Here is a 20,892-nt window from a genome sequence, read left to right as displayed (position 1 = left end):
ACAGGTTGGTCCAGTTGTTTTCTTGGCCACAGTTTATCGGAGGCCATTCAAGCGGACACACAGCGTGTTGGTTATGACAACCAACATGCCCACATACACTACACGATCAAAAGTATCTGAACACCCCCAAAAACCTACATTTTTCGTATTAGGTGCATTGTGCTGCCACCTACTGCCTGGTACTTCATATCAGTGACCTCAGTAGTCATTAGACATAGTGAGAGAGCAGAATGGGGCACTCTGCAGAATTCATGAACTTCGAACGTGGTCAGGTGATTGGATGTCACTTGTGTCATACGTCTGTAAGTGAGATTTTCACACTCCTATATAGCTGTAGGTCCACTGTTTCTGATATGATAGTGAAGCGGAAACGTGAAGGACACATACAGCACAAAAGTGAACAGGCCGACCTCGTCTGTTGACTGACAGAGACCGCCAACAGTTGAAGAGGGTCATTATGTGTAATAGGCAGACATCTATCCAGACCATCACACAGGAATTCCAAACTGGATCAGGGCCACTGTAAGTACTAGGACAGTTGGGCAGGAGGTAAGAAAACTTGGATTTCAAGGTCAAGCGGCTGCTCATAAGCCACACATTACGCCGGTAAATGCCAAATGACGCCTTTCTTGGTGTAAGGAGCATAAACATTGGTTGATTGAACAAAGGAAAAAAGTTGTGTGGCGTGACAAATCACGGTACACAATTTGGTGATCTGATGGCAGGGTGTTGGTATGGCGAACGCTTGGTAAACATCATCTGCCAGCATGTGTAGTGCCAACAGTAAAATTCTGAGGTGGTGGTATTATGTGTGGTATTTTTCATGGAGTGAGCTTGCACCCCTTGATTTGCATGGCACTATCACAGAACAGGCCTACATTGATATTTTAAGCACCTTCTTGCTTCCCACTGTTGAAGAGCAGTTCGGGGATGGTCACTGCATCTTTCAACAGGATCAAGCACCTTTTCACAATGCATGGCCTGTGGCAGAGTGGTTACATGACAACAACATCCCTGTAATGGACTGGCCTGCACAGAGTCCTGACCTTCATCCTATAGAACACCTTTGGGATGATTTGGAATGCTGACTTTGTGCCGGGTCTCACCGACCAACATCGATACCTCTTCTCACAAGGGAATGGTCAGACTTGTCATGCTGAAACATGTATTCCTTTTTTAGCACTGTTATTTAACTGTACAAAAGGTCCGTATGCAAAATTGTAGCTGCTGACATGAACTGGAAGTCACCTAAAAAAAATCACGAACATGGCTGTGTTGCCTGCTTGGCACTTGCAGTGACGGCTGGCCACCCCTGAAAATGGCAAGTCGCGAGCGTTGTGCGCATGGTCAGGAAGTGCGACCGTCTTATCGCGGCATTCACTAAAGAGGAATATCGCTGCACGGTTTTGGTGGAAAGGGGAAACGAATATTCGGTTCTGTGGCATGCACGTCCTTTTAATTTCTGGTACGTATTTCGAAACATACTGTCCTGAAACTGGCTAGAGATGTGAAAGATGTTCTGTACATGTTCATCTATACTCTGCAAGCCACTTTATGGTGAAGATTCAATCTCCCCTCGCAGGTGATGGCGAACCCTGTAAATGTTTTGCTGCTTGCCATGGAGATATACCACAGACGCCAAATGAAGCAATCAACAGAAAACACGCGTGAAGACTATGTGTTGTTAAACTTCTAGACGAGCATGTAAATGGCACAGACATGTGGCTAGAAACAACTGAAACACTTGATATTGCAAACAGTGAATCTACAGACGGTGAAGACACCGACGAAAGTTGCACTCATGTAGACTCTTCGAGTGATATTGCCACGTACCGTCATCAATTATCTTCGAAAGTAATACCAGCAACTACAATTACCTTATCATATAAGGAAAAAGCAGTGACGTATTGGTTGAACGAAAGTGGTAAGAAACGTCTACGTGTCACTACTGTTCAAAATAAGCTTTGTCCGTTCTGAACGTGAATTGTATAGATGGAAAAAGGAAGTCGCTGGACAACGTAAGAGTCAACTGGAAATTGCAACGGAGGTAAATGCACGACTTTTTGAGCTATTTACTGATGCCAGACAACAGTCACTTAGTGTCAGCAATACAACTTTGCGTGATTGGGCGTTAGAGATTGCCAGTGCGATAGGCGCTAAAGAATTTACAGCTCCTCAATGTTGGATTAGTCGCTTCAAAAGATCACATAAAATTGTGGCAAGAAAAATAACAAAATTTGTATCGAGAAACAGTTGGAAAATGAAGTGACACAAATCGAAATGATTGAAGCTTTTCTTACGAATGCAAAAAAATAAGATCGCTAGTTTTAGTGAATCCTACATGTACAATGCAGATCAGTCAGGTTTTCAAAAAGAAATGCGTGCGAAAAGAACACTGTCATTCAAAGGGGAAAAACATATTGAGGCGATTGCGCAGTCCACGACTGCACTCACCCATTCATACACTATATTGTCCATAATTAGTCTGGATTTTTCATTGCTGCCTAAACTGTATGTGTGTCTTCAAGAATCAACTGGACATTTTGGACCACATGTCAAAAGAACAATGTTCTACGCAAACAATCTTGTGGTAGACGCATCGAAGTCTGGAAAAATGGAAAATGAAAATGTTATATTTTTCATGCGTCATGCTTTTCTTCCGTTCTGCGGGAACAAATCTCTTCTCTTTCTAGATTCATGGTCAGGTCATAAAAGGTCTGATTCATTAAAAGCTGTATTTTGAGCCCACCCTGACAAAGAAGTAGAGATACTTCAGATTCCACCCGGTACGACGAACGTAATTCAACCTTTAGACAGAGAATTTTTCAGTCAGTGGAAGGCATTTTACAGAAAACTAACAGAGAAAATTATTGTGTGCAGATCACTGCAATTTTCTGTCTATCACCGTGACAATATTCTCAAGCTGCAATCAGTAGTACATTATCAATTTTCCTTCCCACGGTTTCAGAATTTGATGAAATATGCGTGGCACTCCTTGAAATATACTGGTACTAGGCCTGATTCATTCCTTAACACCAGTCCAGTTTTGTCTATGGATATCTAACAACGTCTGTGATTCGCAGGGCTGTCATATGTTGTCTTTGCTTGTATGTTCTTGGTGCACAAAAAACCTATGTTTTGAACATTGTATCAATATTTCGCATTTTTGCGGTAATTACACGAAATAAAATTTGAATGTGTTTAAACCGTATATTTATTTGTGTCTATTTCATAGCTATTTGGAAAGAATGTTGTAGATAACATATCAGCCATATTTGTCAACGAATGTTTAATTATCATACGATCGCTTTCACTGGGGGAATCAGCTCTCTCACTGCTGTGGCAAGAGAGCGGCGCGTAGTTAACACCACCTTGTCCCTAGATGGCGTTGCTATAACGTAACGAGAGAGGTCAGGGTTGTACAAGAGGCAGTTATAAGCATGGAAACCGTGCGACAATAATGTCTTACTACATAAAATTGTTTACAGACTTCCAGGTCATGTCAGCAGCTAAAATTCTGCATACAGACTTCTTGCAATGTTAACTCACAGTGGTAAAAAAAGCAACACAGTGTTCGACATTACAAGTCTGACCATTCCCTTGTCAGTGCAACACTCTGTGAAGAATGGGCTGCCATTCCCCAAGAAACCTTCCAGCACCTGATTGAACATATGCCTGCGAGAGTGGAAGCTGTCATGAAGGCTATGGGTGTGCGAACACCGAATTGAATTCCAGCATTACCGATTAAGGGCGCCATGAACTTGTAAGTCATTTTCAGCCAGGTGTCTGGATACTTTTGATCACATAGTGTAGAATGTAGCACAGTGGTTGTAGCTTAGCTTGCAGATCAGTGACTGGTTCCAGAGGTATATATATCAAAGTATATAAATGTGTGTGTGTCAAAGTAGTCAAAATTTTACTGACTTAAGGAATTCGTTGTGTACAAGCAGTACACACTGCTGTGGCAGGGAAAAGGAAGGGAACCAGTAGAAAAATGCTGTTTTCAAAGCACAAAAAAGGTGAATATGTTCTTCTTGCCTCAATTCTCATTCTGCCTTCCTCAGCAAAAAATTTGGCATGCAAATGTATTCACACTTTTTTTTGCTGAAAGAGAGTAACGGAGCAACAGTGATGGTGAAATAGAGCAGAGACGGTACCAGTGAGAGAGAAAGAGAGAATAGCAATGGTGGGAGGGAAAAAGTGGTAGTGAAAGAGAGAGAGGGGGCTAGTTAGATGAAGACAGCCACAGTGAGAGCCAAAGAGAGAGACACAGTAGAAATGAAAAATACAGATTAGTGGAGACTTTACATAGCCTCGGATAGTCTGGACTCCGCTGACTAGTGACCTATAACCCATAGGCACAGTGGACGACACATTTTGGGCCAAAATTTTAAACACATTGGTTGTTGTTGTTGTTGTTGTTGTTGTGGTCTTCAGTCCTGAGACTGGTTTGATGCAGCTCTCCATGCTACTCTATCCTGTGCAAGCTTTTTCATCTCCCAGTACCTACTGCAACCTACATCCTTCTGAATCTGCTTAGTGTATTCATCTCTTGGTCTCCCTCTACGATTTTTACCCTCCACACTGCCCTCCAATACTAAATTGGTGATCCCTTGATGCCTCAGAACATGTCCTACCAACCGATCCCTTCTTCTGGTCAAGTTGTGCCACAAACTTCTCTTCTCCCCAATCCTATTCAATACTTCCTCATTAGTTATGTGATCTACCCATCTAATCTTCAGCATTCTTCTGTAGCACCACATTTCGAAAGCTTCTATTCTGGCTACACTCCATACGAATACTTTCAGAAATGACTTCCTGACACTTAAATCAATACTGGATGTTAACAAATTTCTCTTCTTCAGAAATGCTTTCCTTGCCATTGCCAGCCTACATTTTATATCCTCTCTACTTCGACCATCATCGGTTATTTTGCTCCCCAAATAGCAAAACTCCTTTACTACTTTAAGTGCCTCATTTCCTAATCTAATTCCCTCAGCATCACCTGACTTAATTAGACTACATTCCATTATCCTTGTTTTCCTTTTGTTGATGTTCATCTTATATCCTCCTTTCAAGACACTGTCCATTCCATTCAACTGCTCTTCCAAGTCCTTTGCTGTCTCTGACAGAATTACAATGTCATCGGCGAACCTCAGAGTTTTTATTTCTTCTCCATGAATTTTAATACCTACTCCGAATTCTTCTTTTGTTTCCTTTACTGCTTGCTCAATATACAGATTGAACAACATCGGGGAGAGGCTACAACCCTGTCTTACTCCCTTCCCAACCACTGCTTCCCTTTCATGTCCCTCGACTCTTATAACTGCCATCTGGTTTCTGTACAAATTGAAAATAGCCTTTCGCTCCCTGTATTTTACCCCTGCCACCTTCAGAATTTGAAAGAGAGTATTCCAGTCAACATTGTCAAAAGCTTTCTCTGAGTCTACAAATGCTAGAAACGTAGGTTTGCCTTTCCTTAATCTTTCTTCTAAGATAAGTCGTAAGGTCTGTATTGCCTCACGTGTTCCAGTGTTTCTACGGAATCCAAACTGATCTTCCCCGAGGTTGGCTTCTACTAGTTTTTCCATTCGTCTGTAAAGACTTCGTGTTAGTATTTTGCAGCTGTGACTTATTAAACTGATAGTTCGGTAATTTTCACATCTGTCAACACCTGCTTTCTTTGGGATTGGAATTATTATATTCTTCTTGAAGTCTGAGGGTATTTCGCCTGTTTCATACATCTTGCTCACCAGATGGTAGAGTTTTGTCAGGACTGGCTCTCCCACGGCCGTCAGTAGTTCCAATGGAATATTGTCTACTCCGGGGGCCTTGTTTCGACTCAGGTCTTTCAGTGCTCTGTTAAACTCTTCACGCAGTATCGTATCTCCCATTTCATCTTCATCTACATCCTCTTCCATTTCCATAATATTGTCCTCAAGTACATCACCCTTGTATAGACCCTCTATATACTCCTTCCACCTTTCTGCTTTCCCTTCTTTGCTTAGAACTGGGTTTCCATCTGAGCTCTTGATATTCATACAAGTCGTTCTCTTATCTCCAAAGGTCTCTTTAATTTTCCTGTAGGCGGTATCTATCTTACCCCTAGTGAGATAGGCCTCTACATCCTTACATTTGTCCTCTAACCATCCCTGCTTAGGCATTTTGCACTTCCTGTCGATCTCATTTTTGAGACGTTTGTATTCCTTTTTGCCTGTTTCACTTACTGCATTTTTATATTTTCTCCTTTCATCAATTAAATTCAATATTTCTTCTGTTACCCAAGGATTTCTACTAGCCCTCGTCTTTTTACCTACTTGATCCTCTGCTGCCTTCACTACTTCATCCCTCAAAGCTACCCATTCTTCTTCTACTGTATTTATTTCCCCCATTCTTGTCAATTGCTCCCTTATGCTCTCCCTGAATCTCTGTACAACCTCTGGTTCTTTCAGTTTATCCAGGTCCCATCTCCTTAAATTCCCACCTTTTTGCAGTTTCTTCAGTTTTAATCTACAGTTCATAACCAATAGATTGTGGTCAGAGTCCACATCTGCCCCTGGAAATGTCTTACAATTTAATACCTGGTTCCTAAATCTCTGTCTTACCATTATATAATCTATCTGATACCTTTTAGTATCTCCAGGGTTCTTCCATGTATACAACCTTCTTTCATGATTCTTAAACCAAGTGTTAGTTATGATTATGTTGTGCTCTGTGCAAAATTCTACCAGGCGGCTTCCTCTTTCATTTCTGTCCCCCAATCCATATTCACTTACTATGTTTCCTTCTCTCCCTTTTCCTACACTCGAATTCCAGTCACCCATGACTATTAAATTTTCGTCTCCCTTCACAATCTGAATAATTTCTTTTATTTCATCATACATTTCTTCAATTTCTTCGTCATCTGCAGAGCTAGTTGGCATATGAACTTGTACTACTGTAGTAGGTGTGGGCTTTGTATCTATCTTGGCCACAATAATGCGTTCACTATGCTGTTTGTAGTAGCTTACCCGCATTCCTATTTTCCTATTCATTATTAAACCTACTCCTGCATTACCCCTATTTGATTTTGTGTTTATAACCCTGTAGTCACCTGACCAGAAGTCTTGTTCCTCCTGCCACCGAACTTCACTAATTCCCACTATATCTAACTTCATTTCCCTTTTTAAATTTTCTAACCTACCTGCCCGATTAAGGGATCTGACATTCCACGCTCCGATCCGTAGAACGCCAGTTTTCTTTCTCCTGATAATGACATCCTCTTGAGTAGTCCCCGCCCGGAGATCCGAATGGGGAACTATTTTACCTCCGGAATATTTTACCCAAGAGGACGCCATCATCATGTAATCATACAGTAAAGCTGCATGCCCTCGGGAAAAATTATGGCGTTCGCAGTGCCAGCACAGCAAGGCAGTTTTGGTTATTGTTACAAGGCCAGATCAGTCAATCATCCAGACTGTTACCCTTGCAACTACTGAAAAGGCTGCTGCCCCTCTTCAGGAACCACACGTTTGTCTGGCCTCTCAACAGATACCCCTCCGTTGTGGTTGCACCTACGGTATGGCTATCTGTATCGCTGAGGCACGCAAGCCTCCCCACCAACGGCAAGGTCCATGGTTCATGAGGGGGGGGGGGGGGGGGGGGGGGGGGGGGGGGGGAATAAAGTGGAAAAAGTTTTAAGCTGCCAAGGTATGGTGGTGACAGTGACAGTGTAATCTGCTGTAAATCAGTGGGTGAAAAAAGGGACAGTGGGAGAGAGAGAGACACACAGACAATGGCAGTGAGAAGGATATTCTGAGTATGAAGGCTTAACTACAAAAAGAGACTAGGTGAAACAATTTAAAAAGTTCTATGTAAAAAGACCGCAAAAATGTTCCTGTGGCAAAATTTCTGATGAGAAAGACAGAATGAGGACTGAGGTAGCTGGTTTCGCACTTTTCTACCAGAGTCTTTTAAAGAGGAACATATTTGTCTTTTCTGTGTTCTGAAAACAGCATTTTTCTGCTGGTTACTTCATGCTCAAGAGATTAAAAATGTAAGAATTCATGGGTTACTGTACTTGTAAAATATGCATGTTATATCCAGTGTGAAATGGAAATGCAGTTTCATCGGAAATAGTGAACACAGGGCAAGAGTTCTGGGATCATTGTAATGTTCTGAGGTCACTAAGCCATGTTTTAGGTCAGCATTTTCTCACCAATAAAATTTAATGATTTGTTGTCTCTGTATAACAGGCAATTCCTGCCTGTACATACATGCCAAAAGTGGTACAGCGTTGACAAAGAAATGGGCTAAAAAGAGTGTTAAAAGGCCTGAATAAAACTTAGCCACAAATTGTAAATGGGGAATTTTTTATAAATTTTGATCAATGAGCAAAGTGAGTAAGGCCAAAAAAAGAGAGTTGGGGGGGGGAGTCATTGTAATGTCGGTAGGGAACAATTATACTGTTTACAACAAGCATATTATATGATGATGAGAAATATATTAAATGACTGCTTCTACTTGAATAAGTGTGAGTAATGGAACTGGAACTGTATTTTATCGTTAACAGTTAAGCTTGGATACTTTGATTCGTGTTCATTGGTAGAAAACTAACTTCACTCAAAATTCTGGCTGCCGTTAGCTCCTCAATGGAGAACATCACTTTCAATATCATAAGAATGACATCCATTCAGAGCATGTTCAGCAAAGGTGGAATTGTTCTTTTTCATTCTCCAAATCTTTTCATTTTCAGTCAGTCTAGTAGTAATAGCCCTACCTGAACATCCTGCATACTTTGCACACAAATTGCAGGAAATGCTCTAAATTCCGTTCTGTTATAATGGTGAAATATTGTCGTTATTCTTGAACAGAACTTATGAAATAGTCTTCGTAATATAAAAAGCTGATGTAGATTTCTTGGATATTAGTGTGCTGGCCTAGATAGCTGAAAGCAAGTTTGCAATGAACTGTTAAATAAATGCTGTTGTAGGACATCAGTACTGAGTATTTAAAGTTTAAAATTTCTGTGTTCCTCCATGTACCAATAGAATTTCCATAAGTGTTAATGAATCAATACTTCATCTGCCAATAATAGTGCTAACTTTAATGTCAAATCTCTGTCCTACTGTACAAAAATCCTGTTCCAATACATACTGCTGATGAGTAAAATAAAAATGTTTTCTTTAGGAACAAAATCAAAGGAAAACCCAGGATGGAATAAAGACAATACCATGAGGAGGATAGATTGCTACTCATCACATAGCGGAGATGCTGAATCACAGATAGCCACAACAAAAAGACTGTCAAATAAGTAAGCTTTGGACCAGAAAGGCTTTTATCAGAATTAGACAACACACACACACACACACACACACACACACACACACACACACACACACGTGACCACCAACTCAAGTAAATGCAACTCACATGCACAAGACCACAGTCTCTGGTTGTCAAGGCTGAGCTTGGCTGCCAGAGACTGTGGTCATGTGTGCGAGTTGTGTTAGTGCACTTGTATATGTGTTGTCCATTTCTGATGAAAGCCTTTTTGAGCAAAAGCTTACTTGTTTGACAGTCTTTTTGTTGTGCCTATCTGTCTCGTCATCTCCGCTATATGGTGAGTAGAACTCTAACCTTTTCATAATATTTACATTGCGAACAGTCAGTTATGTCATTATGTAGGATAATATTAAATTCTTCTAGTTTTTGGGCTTTTTATTCCAGTGCCATTATGCAATGATCAGTGCAATTAAAACATGGCCATACGTGTATAGTTACATCACAGTGTATTGGGATGCTTATTAAAGAAATGAATTGTATACTGCATGAATCTCAATCTATTGTAATACATATTGCCTCACTCTCTTCTATTACCTGGCCATTGCTAGCATTAGATTTTACAGCAGTTTTGAACTGCTATCCTAATCTTGCTCATCCTGCAAGTGTTGGCCTACACCTCTGCCATGACTGCTACCTAGCAGCAGGACCTTTCTTTCTGTACTCAACTTAGTTTTTGACCTGTCTCTGGAGTTCTCATTTATGGTCCGATGTGCCCTACTTTCTTCCAGAGCTGAATGAGGCTTCTCCCCTCTAACAGGTAACATGCTATATCTAGTCTTTAGCTCAACATTGTGGAACTATCCAAACTATTCCCTTTTCATTCCTTTCCCGTTACCTTTTCGCACATCACACCTACTTTTTCTGCCTTCAACTGCTCTAACTGAGTTTTTCACAGCCTCACTCTCTGACTGAAGGGCGAAAGTCTTTGTTCTGTGATCTTCCTGTCTTTTATACGTAACATGGTAGTGTGTCACTAGGAATCCTTTCTTCTGTCCCACTACAACTGTCTAAACGAAACTGCTATACTTGCCAGCAGCCACAAAACGTTAACTGCTAATAAACTTCAATTTAAGAGGAGTTGAAAGGCTTTATTGGTGACCAGACACCTTCTACTCCATTGACAAATTTCTTGGCAGAATCTGTTTATGTATACTTCACCAATAATTTAAAATAACACAAGTATTGTGTAAAATCTGACTTCTGCACACTTTCAGTGTAGTAAAGTGATCACCATAAATAAGTATTGCAAACTGATTTCCTGTTTCATGATATGAGCTTAAAGAAGTCTACAATAACCTCAGTGTATCATACATTTGCATGTTTGTAACAAGTTTGTTATTATCTCATAAATGAAAATATGTTTGAATTTTGTGGCTTATTTCACATCCGTACTGATGATTTCCCTTAGGATCAATGGAAGGGACGTTAGCATATCTCTATCCAGATTCAATTCTGCCAGTACCTCGTCTCCTACCTTCCAAACTTCACAGAAGCTCTTCTGCGAACCTTGCAGAACTAGCACTCCTGGAAGAAAGGATATTGTGGAGACATGGCTTAACCACAACCTGAGGCATGTTTCCAGAATGAGATTTTCACTCTGCGACGGAGTGTACACTGATATGAAACTTCCTGGCAGATTAAAACTGTGTTCCAGACCGAGACTCAAACTCAGAACCTTTGCCTTTCGCAGGCAAGTGCTCTACCCCTGAAGTTTGGAAGGTAGGAGATGGGGTACTGGCAGAATTGAAGCTGTGAGGATGGGTCATAAGGCATGCTTAGGTAATTCAATGGTAGAGCACTTTCCCTGTGAAAGGCAAGGTCCTGAGTTCGAGTCTTGGTCTGGCCCACAGTTTTTATCTGCGGCAGGAAGTTTCAAAATTATATGTAACTTAATGGGGGGGGGGGGGGGTGAAAAGTTATTTACAACTTGAACAGAAACAAGACTGCACTTCTAGAAGTTGAAGGTCATGAAAGAGAGCCAGCAATTGAAAATGAAATGGACTGTGCTGTAGGCCATCTTACTCAGTCAATATCATGATCAAGCTGTAAAGAAATTAGGGAAATTTGGAAAGGGGATGCAAGCTGAGTGAGACAAAAAACTTTATTTGCAATGATGTTGTAGCTATGTATAAGTGGCAAAATATAATGAAATGCAGATGACAATATCTGGAAAAGCTGTTACAAACTGACCATAAATAACAGTGAAACAAGGGTAAAGGAGAGTAGTTGAATTCAAGTCAGCTGATGCTGGAGAAATTACATTTAATGGGAAACTGAAAGTTTTCTTATTTGAGCAGCAAAATAATTAACAGTGCCAGAAGTAAAGAAGTAACAAATTGCATGATAACAATAGGAAGTTATAAAAAGAGAGACATCAGATATAAATTAATGTGTTACAAAATATTCCTGAAAGTATTACCCTGGAATTTTGTGCCACATGGCAGTGAAACATGGACGATAAACAGTATGGATAAGAAGAGCATGGAAACTTTTGAAATGTCATGCCAGAGAAGAATGCTGATTATTAGATGGGTAGATCAGGCAACTAGTGGAGAGGCACTAAACCCAATAGAGAAGAAAAATTTATGGCACTGCTTTGCTAAGAAAAAAAAGACAGGTTGCTAAAACACACACTGAAGCGTCAGAGTTACCATGGCAAATGAAGGAAGCTTGTGGAACAAAAATTGTAGTGTAAGGCCAAGCCTTGGCAAAAACTAAGCTGGTTCAGGGAGATGTATGTTGCAATAATCCGAGATGAAAAGACTTGCATGGTATAAACTAGAGGGGAGAGATGTCTTTGGACTGAAGACAACAACAACATGGGACACACAAGTCGGTTTGTGACAAGCAGGGCACCACATATTCTGGATAGACACTAATCTGCAGACACTGATGTAATATGTGGTGTTCTCAAAGAGGATATGCACTATGATTGTTGTTGCTCATGTTATTCATTAATGACTTAGAGGATGGTATTATGTAAGTCTCTAGAAAGGTTATAATATAAACGATATTTGTAATTTTGGCGTTTGTGTGACAATGGTAAGGAGGAATTATAATACAGTATGCTGTTCCTCAGTGACACAGTTGTGAAAAACTGAATTTAATATTTCAGCTTTCTCTCTGTCCTCCTCCATTTTGGTTTAAATATGATAACAGAATCCCTGAGTAGCTGGCTTGGATCCATTTATGGACTTAACGCAAGACCAAAAATACTTAGAATTCTTCGTCAGATTAATTAATAGAATTTTATGTCAAAATTCATTGAACACTTCACACACTTATGCTCATTTTGGCTTATTTCAGTTTTTGTTTGTCAGCAAGGCTATGGCTACATTTAAAGTTCTCTTTCTTTTGGAACAGCTTTCTATCATCACTACTAAGCCACTGCAGTCTTGCTCATCCCTCCGAACTTTGCTCAACACATACTTTTCTAAGACATTTGTACAATACTGTTAAGGCTTTTTTTAAATTTTTTCGTATATACACACCGTTTTCGGCCATGGAGAATAATATTTAGTGGTGACTGCTCAGGTAATCTGAAGTCTGTTCCCTGTCACACTTAAAAAGCTGAAATATCTTTCTTAACATCCTTTTAATAACAATAGTCAGTGTTACTGTAATGACCTTATCATCACAGATTCCTTGCTCTACGCTAACTGGTTCAAAAAGTTTTGACCTGCTTCTAATCAGGATCTTTATGAAGTTACTATCGCATATCACTGCTGTGGCTAACTGCTGAACATACTTGTTTCCATATAACCTGAGTTGAACTTACCAGGAGTCATTGAACGTTTGGGGTGCAAATGGTCTGTCTTAAGAGAACTTACTTAGGAACCTTTGGAATTATTTTTTGGGACAGAAAACACAGATATTATTCTGGCCATTAGGTTATTATTCTGTAGCAATCATGCAGCTCAATTAAACAAACAACAGCTTGCATTGGGTGTACTAGCAGTCAGTTTTTCCAAGCTGCACCTGTGAGTGAATGGAACAGCAAGAAATCTTAATATATAGAAAATAAATTTTACAGTTATTTGTAGAACACAGATGTAGATAGATACTTAGTTCTATGCTTTTATTTGCTAATTTTATCCAACATCAAACTTATGTATGAGGGGAATTCAAAAACTAAGTTACTTATTATTGTGACAAGCCAAGTAACTTTTAAAAACTGGAGTACATACTATTGATGTTGTTCAATAATATTTATTTAATAGTTCATTATGAAGTGGCTAATGCTAAACAGATAGTCCACACAACCTCAGGGGAAGTTCATAGCTATACAAAGGTTATTTTTCAAAGATTTGTGACATTTTATGACTATATATTGACACAAAAACACAAGCATAATATAATTCACAAAGAAGCTCTGAAAAAATACATCTTATATTGCTTTTAATCTTTGAGTGTAAAGTAATATAAAATCTGTTTGTTCTGAGCTTTTTGTGAATTACATTATACTTGTGTTTCTGTGTCAATATATAGTGGTAAAATATAATAGAAGGAAACATTCCACGTGGGAAAAATTATATATAAAAACAAAGATGAGGTGACTTAAAGGACGAAAGCGCTGGCAGGTCGATAGACACACAAACAAACACAAACATACACACAAAATTCAAGCTTTCACAACAAACTGTTGCCTCATCAGGAAAGAGGGAAGGAGAGGGGAAGACGAAAGAAAGTGGGTTTTAAGGGAGAGGGTAAGGAGTCATTCCAATCCCGGGAGTGGAAAGACTTACCTTAGGGGGGAAAAAGGACAGGTATACACTCGCACACATGCACATATCCATCCACACATACAGACACAAGCAGACATATTTAAAGACAAAGAGCTTGTGTCTGTATGTGTGGATGGATATGTGCTTGTGTGTGCGAGTGTATACCTGTCCTTTTTCCCCCCTAAGGTAAGTCTTTCCGATCCCGGGATTGGAATGACTCCTTACCCTCTCCCTTAAAACCCACTTCCTTTCGTCTTCTCCTCTCCTTCCCTCTTTCCTGATGAGGCAACAGTTTGTTGCGAAAGCTTGAATTTTGTGTGTATGTTTGTGTTTGTTTGTGTGTCTATCGGCCTGCCAGCGCTTTCGTTCGGTAAGTCACCTCATCTTTGTTTTTGTATATAATTTTTCCCACGTGGAATGTTTCCTTCTATTATATTGATATCATTAATTTGAATCCAACAATTACGTTTGTTATTGTCACTGTTGCATTTCGAAATCTTTTCTGTCATCTTATTTTCCTCTTTCTGTTTTTGCCAGTAGTTTCACTTTGTATTCACCTTCTCCTTTGTACCGTAATCTGCTATACTATTTTATCCCGCCTATATATAGGCCCAAACTCTTTGTCTTTAAATATGTCTGCTTGTGTCTGTATGTGTGGATGGATATGTGCGTGTGTGCGAGTGTATACCTGTCCTTTTTCCCCCCTAAGGTAAGTCTTTCCGCTCCCGGGATTGGAATGACTCCTTACCCTCTCCCTTGAAACCCACTTCCTTTCGTCTTCCCCTCTCCTTCCTCTTTCCTGATGAGGCAACAGTTTGTTGCGAAAGCTTGAATTTTGTGTGTATGTTTGTGTTTGTTTGTGTGTCTATCGACCTGCCAGCGCTTTCGTTCGGTAAGTCACCTCATCTTTGTTTTTATATATAGTGGTAAAATGTCACGTATCTTTGAAAAACAATATCTGCACAACTATGAACTCTTGCTGAAGTAGTGTAGTTGAAAAACAATATCTGCACAACTACGACCTCTTACTGAAGTAGTGTAGACTGTCTGTTTATTATTAAGTTATCTGATGATGGCCTAGAAAACATAAAGCCAATTAATAAGAAACTGTTAAATAAACATTATTATGAGATATTGGTACTCCATGTTCAATTTTTAATGTGTGTATGTTCCTCCAAGTACTATGGAATATTCCATAAATATTATCAACTAACTTTTATTGAATGCTCATCTGCCCTTCAAAGTGATGCTGATAAATGATACTATTTTTTCAACATAGTCACCGTGTTTCTGTAAATGATGGCTGGAACTTTTTACGAATCATTCAGTTTCGTGATGATAGAAATCCACACTGTGATCATGGAGCCATTTGGAGCCACTGTGTGAATGTCCTCTTCGTTGGAAAATCTGCGAGTGCTGCAAGTCCGTTCCTTGGTGCTTGAATATGGTCGTCTCTGGTTGGCTTCGGTGGCCTTCCTTTCTGATCAGCATCACCCCTGGTTGTGCGGCCAAATTCTCAGCACCATTTCACTATGGCTACGCATGACATTGCATTTGGTCCATATACTGCCAGAATTTAACAGTGAATTTGTGTGCATTTTAGGCTTTTTGCCCACATGAGTTGTACTGTCTTACATACTTCACTTTGAAGTGTGTTTCCAATTGCCATTCCATTTCATTAGCACACTATGGTGCATCTGGTAACCATACTGCAGCATAACTATCTCTGCAGAGAACCCAGAACATGTACTCTCTTCTGACAATGCGCCATTCTTGTTGTGTAATGATCATAGAATGAAATGACATCTCTAACTTAGCTTTTGGTGCACCCTCATACATGTAATATAAAACATAATTTTTATTTGTTTATTCATTTATTAAATTTTATTTCACAGGCCTTCAACATCTTCTGTGAGCTTGTCTACTTTCTACAATTGTTTTGTAGGAACTATCCCAATCTTTCTGACTTGCTGTATAGACCTGATGGATATGTGGAGGACAGATTAATGTATATTTTAAATGAATGGGTTTTTGCTCTGCCAGGTTAGTTCGATTTATAAATGTAATAACATATGTTTGATAAATTTGAATGCTAAAGGCAAGAAATTATACAAATGCTGTCAATTAGAATTAAAAATGTACTGTTTCTAGTCACAATTTATTTTAGTTCCACTGTGTGTTTCAGAGGTTTAAACCTCCATCATCAGGTGGATTTATATGAATTTTTATAACACACATGTAAAATCCAGGATGGAATGTAACAGTATTATGAAAAGGATAGTTGCTATTCACCAAATAGTGGAGATGCTTAGTCACAGACAGCCACAACAAAAAGACTGTTAGAAAGTTAGCTTTCAGCCAAAAAGGCTTTCATTGAAAATAGAACACACACTCACACACATGCATCCGTGCGCATGCCCCCCCCCCCCCCCCCCCCCCACACACACACACACACACACACACACACGCGCAACTCACATGTGACCACAGTCTCTGGCTGCTAAGGCCATACTGCGGGCAGCTGCACATGACGAGAGAGGCAACTGGGTGGTGGGATTAAGGAGGAGGTTGGGTTGGGGAGGGGGGAAGGCTGGCAGGGTAGCAGAGGGGGGTGGTAAAGTGATGGAATAGATAGCTGTGTAGTGCTGGGATGGGAACAGTGAAGGGGCTAGATGGGTAAGGACAATGACTACTGAAGGTTGAGGCCAGGAGGGTTATTGGAATGTAGGATGTATACTGGAGGGATAGTTCCCACCTGTGCAGTTCAGGAAAGCTGGTGTTGGTGGTAAGGATCCGGATGGCACAGGCTGTGATGCAGTCATCAAATGAAGAATGTCGTGTTGGGCAATGTGCTCAGTAACAGGGTGGTACAGCTGTTTCTGACCACAGTTTGTTGGTGGCCTCATTTCAGGGCACAACCAGAGGTAGTTGAAACCCTGGCAGAGAATGTGATTCAGTTGCTCCAGTCCTGGATGCTACTGAGTCATGAGATGAATACTACTCTGTGGTCGGGTGGTGGGACTTTGGGAGGTGGTTGGTGATTGGAGAGATAAGGAAGTTATCTTTTTATACGAGGTTTGGAGGGTAATTATAGTCTGTGAAGTCCTCAGTGAGACCATCAATATATTTCCAAGAGGGATCGCTCGTCATCGCAGATGTGACAGCCGTGGGTGGCTAGGCTGTATACTTCTTGGTATGGAATGGGCAGCAGCTGTCGAATTGGTGATATTGGTGGTTGGTAGGTTTGACGTGTACAGAGGTACAATGTAGCCATCTTTGAGGCGGAGGTCAACATCGAGGAAAGTGGCTTGTTGGATTGAATAGGGCCAGGTGAAGCAAATGGGGGAGGAGGCATTGAGGTTCTGGAGGAATGTGGATTGCGTGTCTCCACCCTTGATCCAGATCACGAAGATGTCATCAATGAATCTGATCCAGGTGAGGGGTTTGAGATTGTTTGTGTTTAGGAAGGATTCCTCTATATGTCCCATGAAAAGATTTGCATATAATGGTGCCATGTGGGTGCCTCATAGCCATACCCCAGATTTGTTTGTAGATAATGCCTTCAAAGGTGGAGTAATTGTGGGTAAGGAACTAGGCAGTCATGGTGACTAGGAAGTAGGTTGTTGGTTTGGAATCTGTCATGTGTGGGGAAATGTAGTGTTCAGTAGTGGTAAGGCCAGGGCATTAGGGATGTTAGTATAAAGGGATGTGGCATCAGTATTGACAATGAGGGCACCATGTGGTAAAGGAACAGGAACTTTGGGGAGTTGTTGGAGAAAATGGTTGATATCTCTTATATAGGCGGGTAGGTTGCAGGTAATAGGCTGAAGCTATTGGAGATTCTCTCAATGGGTGGCACAGTAGCCAGCTACAATGGGGTGCTGATGGTGGTTGGGTTTATGGACTTAGGAAGCATGTAGAAGATAGGAGTGCATGGAGTGCTAGGGATGTGGAGGAAGATGGTGAGGCAAGGTTCGAGGTTAAGAAATTCAGTAAAGTTAAGAAGGGATGGTTTGGGGGCAGTGCAGGTGGATCATGGTTGGATAGAGGAGTTAACTGAGTAAGGCAGTATTCAACATTGGTCTTTGGTAGAGTCTGTTTGGTAGGGTTGGCAGCGACAGACTGTTTCCACTTTAGGGACCGGTAGAAGGAGAGAAAGTCTTTAACCAGTCCTGCATAATTAAATTTGGGAGTGGGGCAAAAGATGAGGCCTTTGGAAAGGATTGATTCTTCTGCAAGGCTAAGACTTTTGGAGGAAAGGCTCATGACTGTGTTTTGGGTCTGTCTAGGTTCTGGATTGTGTTTGGTGGTGGGAGGGAGTATTTGAGGATGGGGTAAATGTAATAGCTCTGCGCGTCAGGGTTTGTCAACTATGAGGGGACAAGTGGATGTTTTGGAGGTTGCTGTTGAGGTGATGGATAGTGGAAGTCCTAGACATGAGTAGAAAGTGAACAGGGTGGAGAGTTTTTTGAAGTGCTGTTGTGCATCTTGCTCTAGTTCCTGGAGGGCAAGAGTTTCAGTGTGTGATTTGGGATTGCATAGCAGGAAAATTTTGTTGATGGAGAGAACGTATTGTAAGGTGGTTTGGGCTTGACTGATATGCTTTTGGAGGACTATGTTGGTGGGGATTAAGGATTGGCACAATGTGAACAGATGAAGATCATTGTGGAAGGAAGGTTAGCAGTTGGATATGGGTAATTTGGTGGGAAGGCCATTTAGGGGGGTTTCCATGAGCCAAGCAACAATGCAGGAACAGTATGTGGGACTGGGTTCTACCTAGGGATTGTATTGACACATGTGGGAGGATTGAGGAGCCATGGTGGTAGATACGAAGATGTAAAAATATGTAAATAACATAGAATTACATCCGAAAAAATTTACAAGAATGCAACGAAATTCGTGAGAAAAATCACAAAAAGAATGGAAGAGATGAAGTACAGGAAAATAAGATGAAATCTGTTGGAGTAGGCCAATAGTGAAAGGCAAAAACCAACTGAAATTGGCATGAGGACACAATGCGATTTTTTAAAAAAAAAAAGAAAAGAAAAGAAAAGAAAGATTGTAATGTGGGTTGCAGGTCTGTGGGTGGATAAGTGTGAAGAAAGGGGACAGCAGATGTGACTAGATTAGGTGAAGTTAGTAGCTGTGAACTGCAGTAGAGAGGAGAATGAGTGCTCTGGGGGTGGGGAGGGGTTGGTAGGATGAAATGCAAATTCGTGTGGCACAGGAAAGTTACAGGAAATAACATGCAAAAATATGTGAGGGTGAAGCTAGTTACAGTATATGACATAGCTCCATTCAGTAATTCAAAACTACACTCCAAAGTTGTGTGTTCAATTAATGACTCAACAATTAGAAATTTCAGAGAAAATCTTCAGCAGTTAGACTGGGATGAGGTGTACAAGGAACCTGATGCTAATTTAAAATATATATCTTATTTCATGATACACTTGTAAGAGAATTTGAAAACTGTTTCCCCAAGAAAGTAGTCAAATCTAATTATAAGAAACCATGCAAAAAACCTTGGCTTACTAAAGTAATAAAAATATCTTGTAACCACAAAAGGGAAGTGTATCTAACAAAAAGAAAGAGTAATGACCCAGAAACAGCCAAATATTATAAAAACTACTGTGCTACATTAAGAAAGGTTATTAAAAAGTCCAGAAGCATGTGCATCATGTCTGAGATAAATACCTCTGATAACAAAATCAAAACAATTTGGAATATTATTACAAGGGAGACAGCGCAACCAAGAGTACAGGATGATGGCATCACCATCGAAGTGAATGGAAACTTGATAACAAGCCAGAAGTTGAAAACATTTTGAATAATCATTTTTTCAATGTTGTAGAGAAAATAGGATCTAAATGTTCATTAGAAGAAGCAAGGTAGTTAATGGAAGAGGCGTTACCCACACCATTTGACACAATTGAAATTCCACCCACCTCTCCTGCTGAAATTAGGAAGATAATAAACTCTCTCAAGAATAAAAGCTCACATGGAATTGATGGCATTTCCAGCAGGATAATAAAAGCTTATTCCCAAGAAATAAGTGGGATTGTTAGCCACATTTGTAATAGCGCTCTGAAGCAGGGTATTTTCCCAGATAGACTAAAGTATGCCATTGTTAAACCACTGCATGAAAAAGGGGATACATCTGATGCCAACAACTACTGCCCAGTCTCTCTTATGACTGCCTTATCCAAAATTTTTGAAAAAGTAATGTATTGTAGAGTAGCTTCACACCTTTGTAAAAATAAAGTTTTAACAAAATGTCAGTTTGGTTTCCAGAAGGGTTTTTCAACGGAAAATGCTATATATACTTTCACTAATGAAATATTAAATGCTCTGAGCAACCGGAGGAAGTCACCCGTTGGGATTTTTTGTGATCTATCAAAGGTTTTTGATTGTGTAAATCATGGAATACTCCTAGATAAGCTCAAGTACTGTGGCATGAATGGGACAGTGCTCCAATGGTTTAAATCATACCTAACTGGAAGAGTGCAGAAAGTTGAAATAAGCAGTTCACATAATATGCAAAAAATTGGTGATTTCTCAAACTGGGGATCAATCAAGAATGGGGTGCCGCAAGGTTCGGTCTTGGATCCTCTGCTGTTCTTAATATATATTAATGACTTGCCATTCTATATTTATGAAGATGCAAAGCTGGTACTTTTTGCTGATGATACTAGTATAGCTATCACACCCAACAGACAAGAATTAACTTGTGAAATTGTAAACTATGTTTTTCAGAAAATCATTAAGTGGTTCTCTGCAAATGCGCTCTCATTAAACTTTGACATAACACAGTATATACAGTTCCACACAGTAAATGGAATGACAC

At 40.2% G+C, this 20,892-nt stretch overlaps 1 protein-coding gene across 1 annotated transcript in view; it reads left to right on the top strand.

The window, feature by feature from the left end:
- The window catches only part of LOC124802832 (cohesin subunit SA-2-like), a 376,821-nt gene that overhangs the window by 231,457 nt on the left and 124,472 nt on the right, over window positions 1-20,892 (top strand). The window contains exon 10 of the mRNA XM_047263844.1: window positions 15,944-16,091. Coding sequence (XP_047119800.1) covers window positions 15,944-16,091 — 148 coding nt within the window. The remainder of the gene's footprint in view (window positions 1-15,943; window positions 16,092-20,892) is intronic.

The sequence above is a fragment of the Schistocerca piceifrons genome, chromosome 6, assembly GCF_021461385.2.
Source record: "Schistocerca piceifrons isolate TAMUIC-IGC-003096 chromosome 6, iqSchPice1.1, whole genome shotgun sequence".
NCBI lineage: Eukaryota > Metazoa > Arthropoda > Insecta > Orthoptera > Acrididae > Schistocerca > Schistocerca piceifrons.
This window is presented reverse-complemented; position numbering and strand designations above follow the sequence as displayed.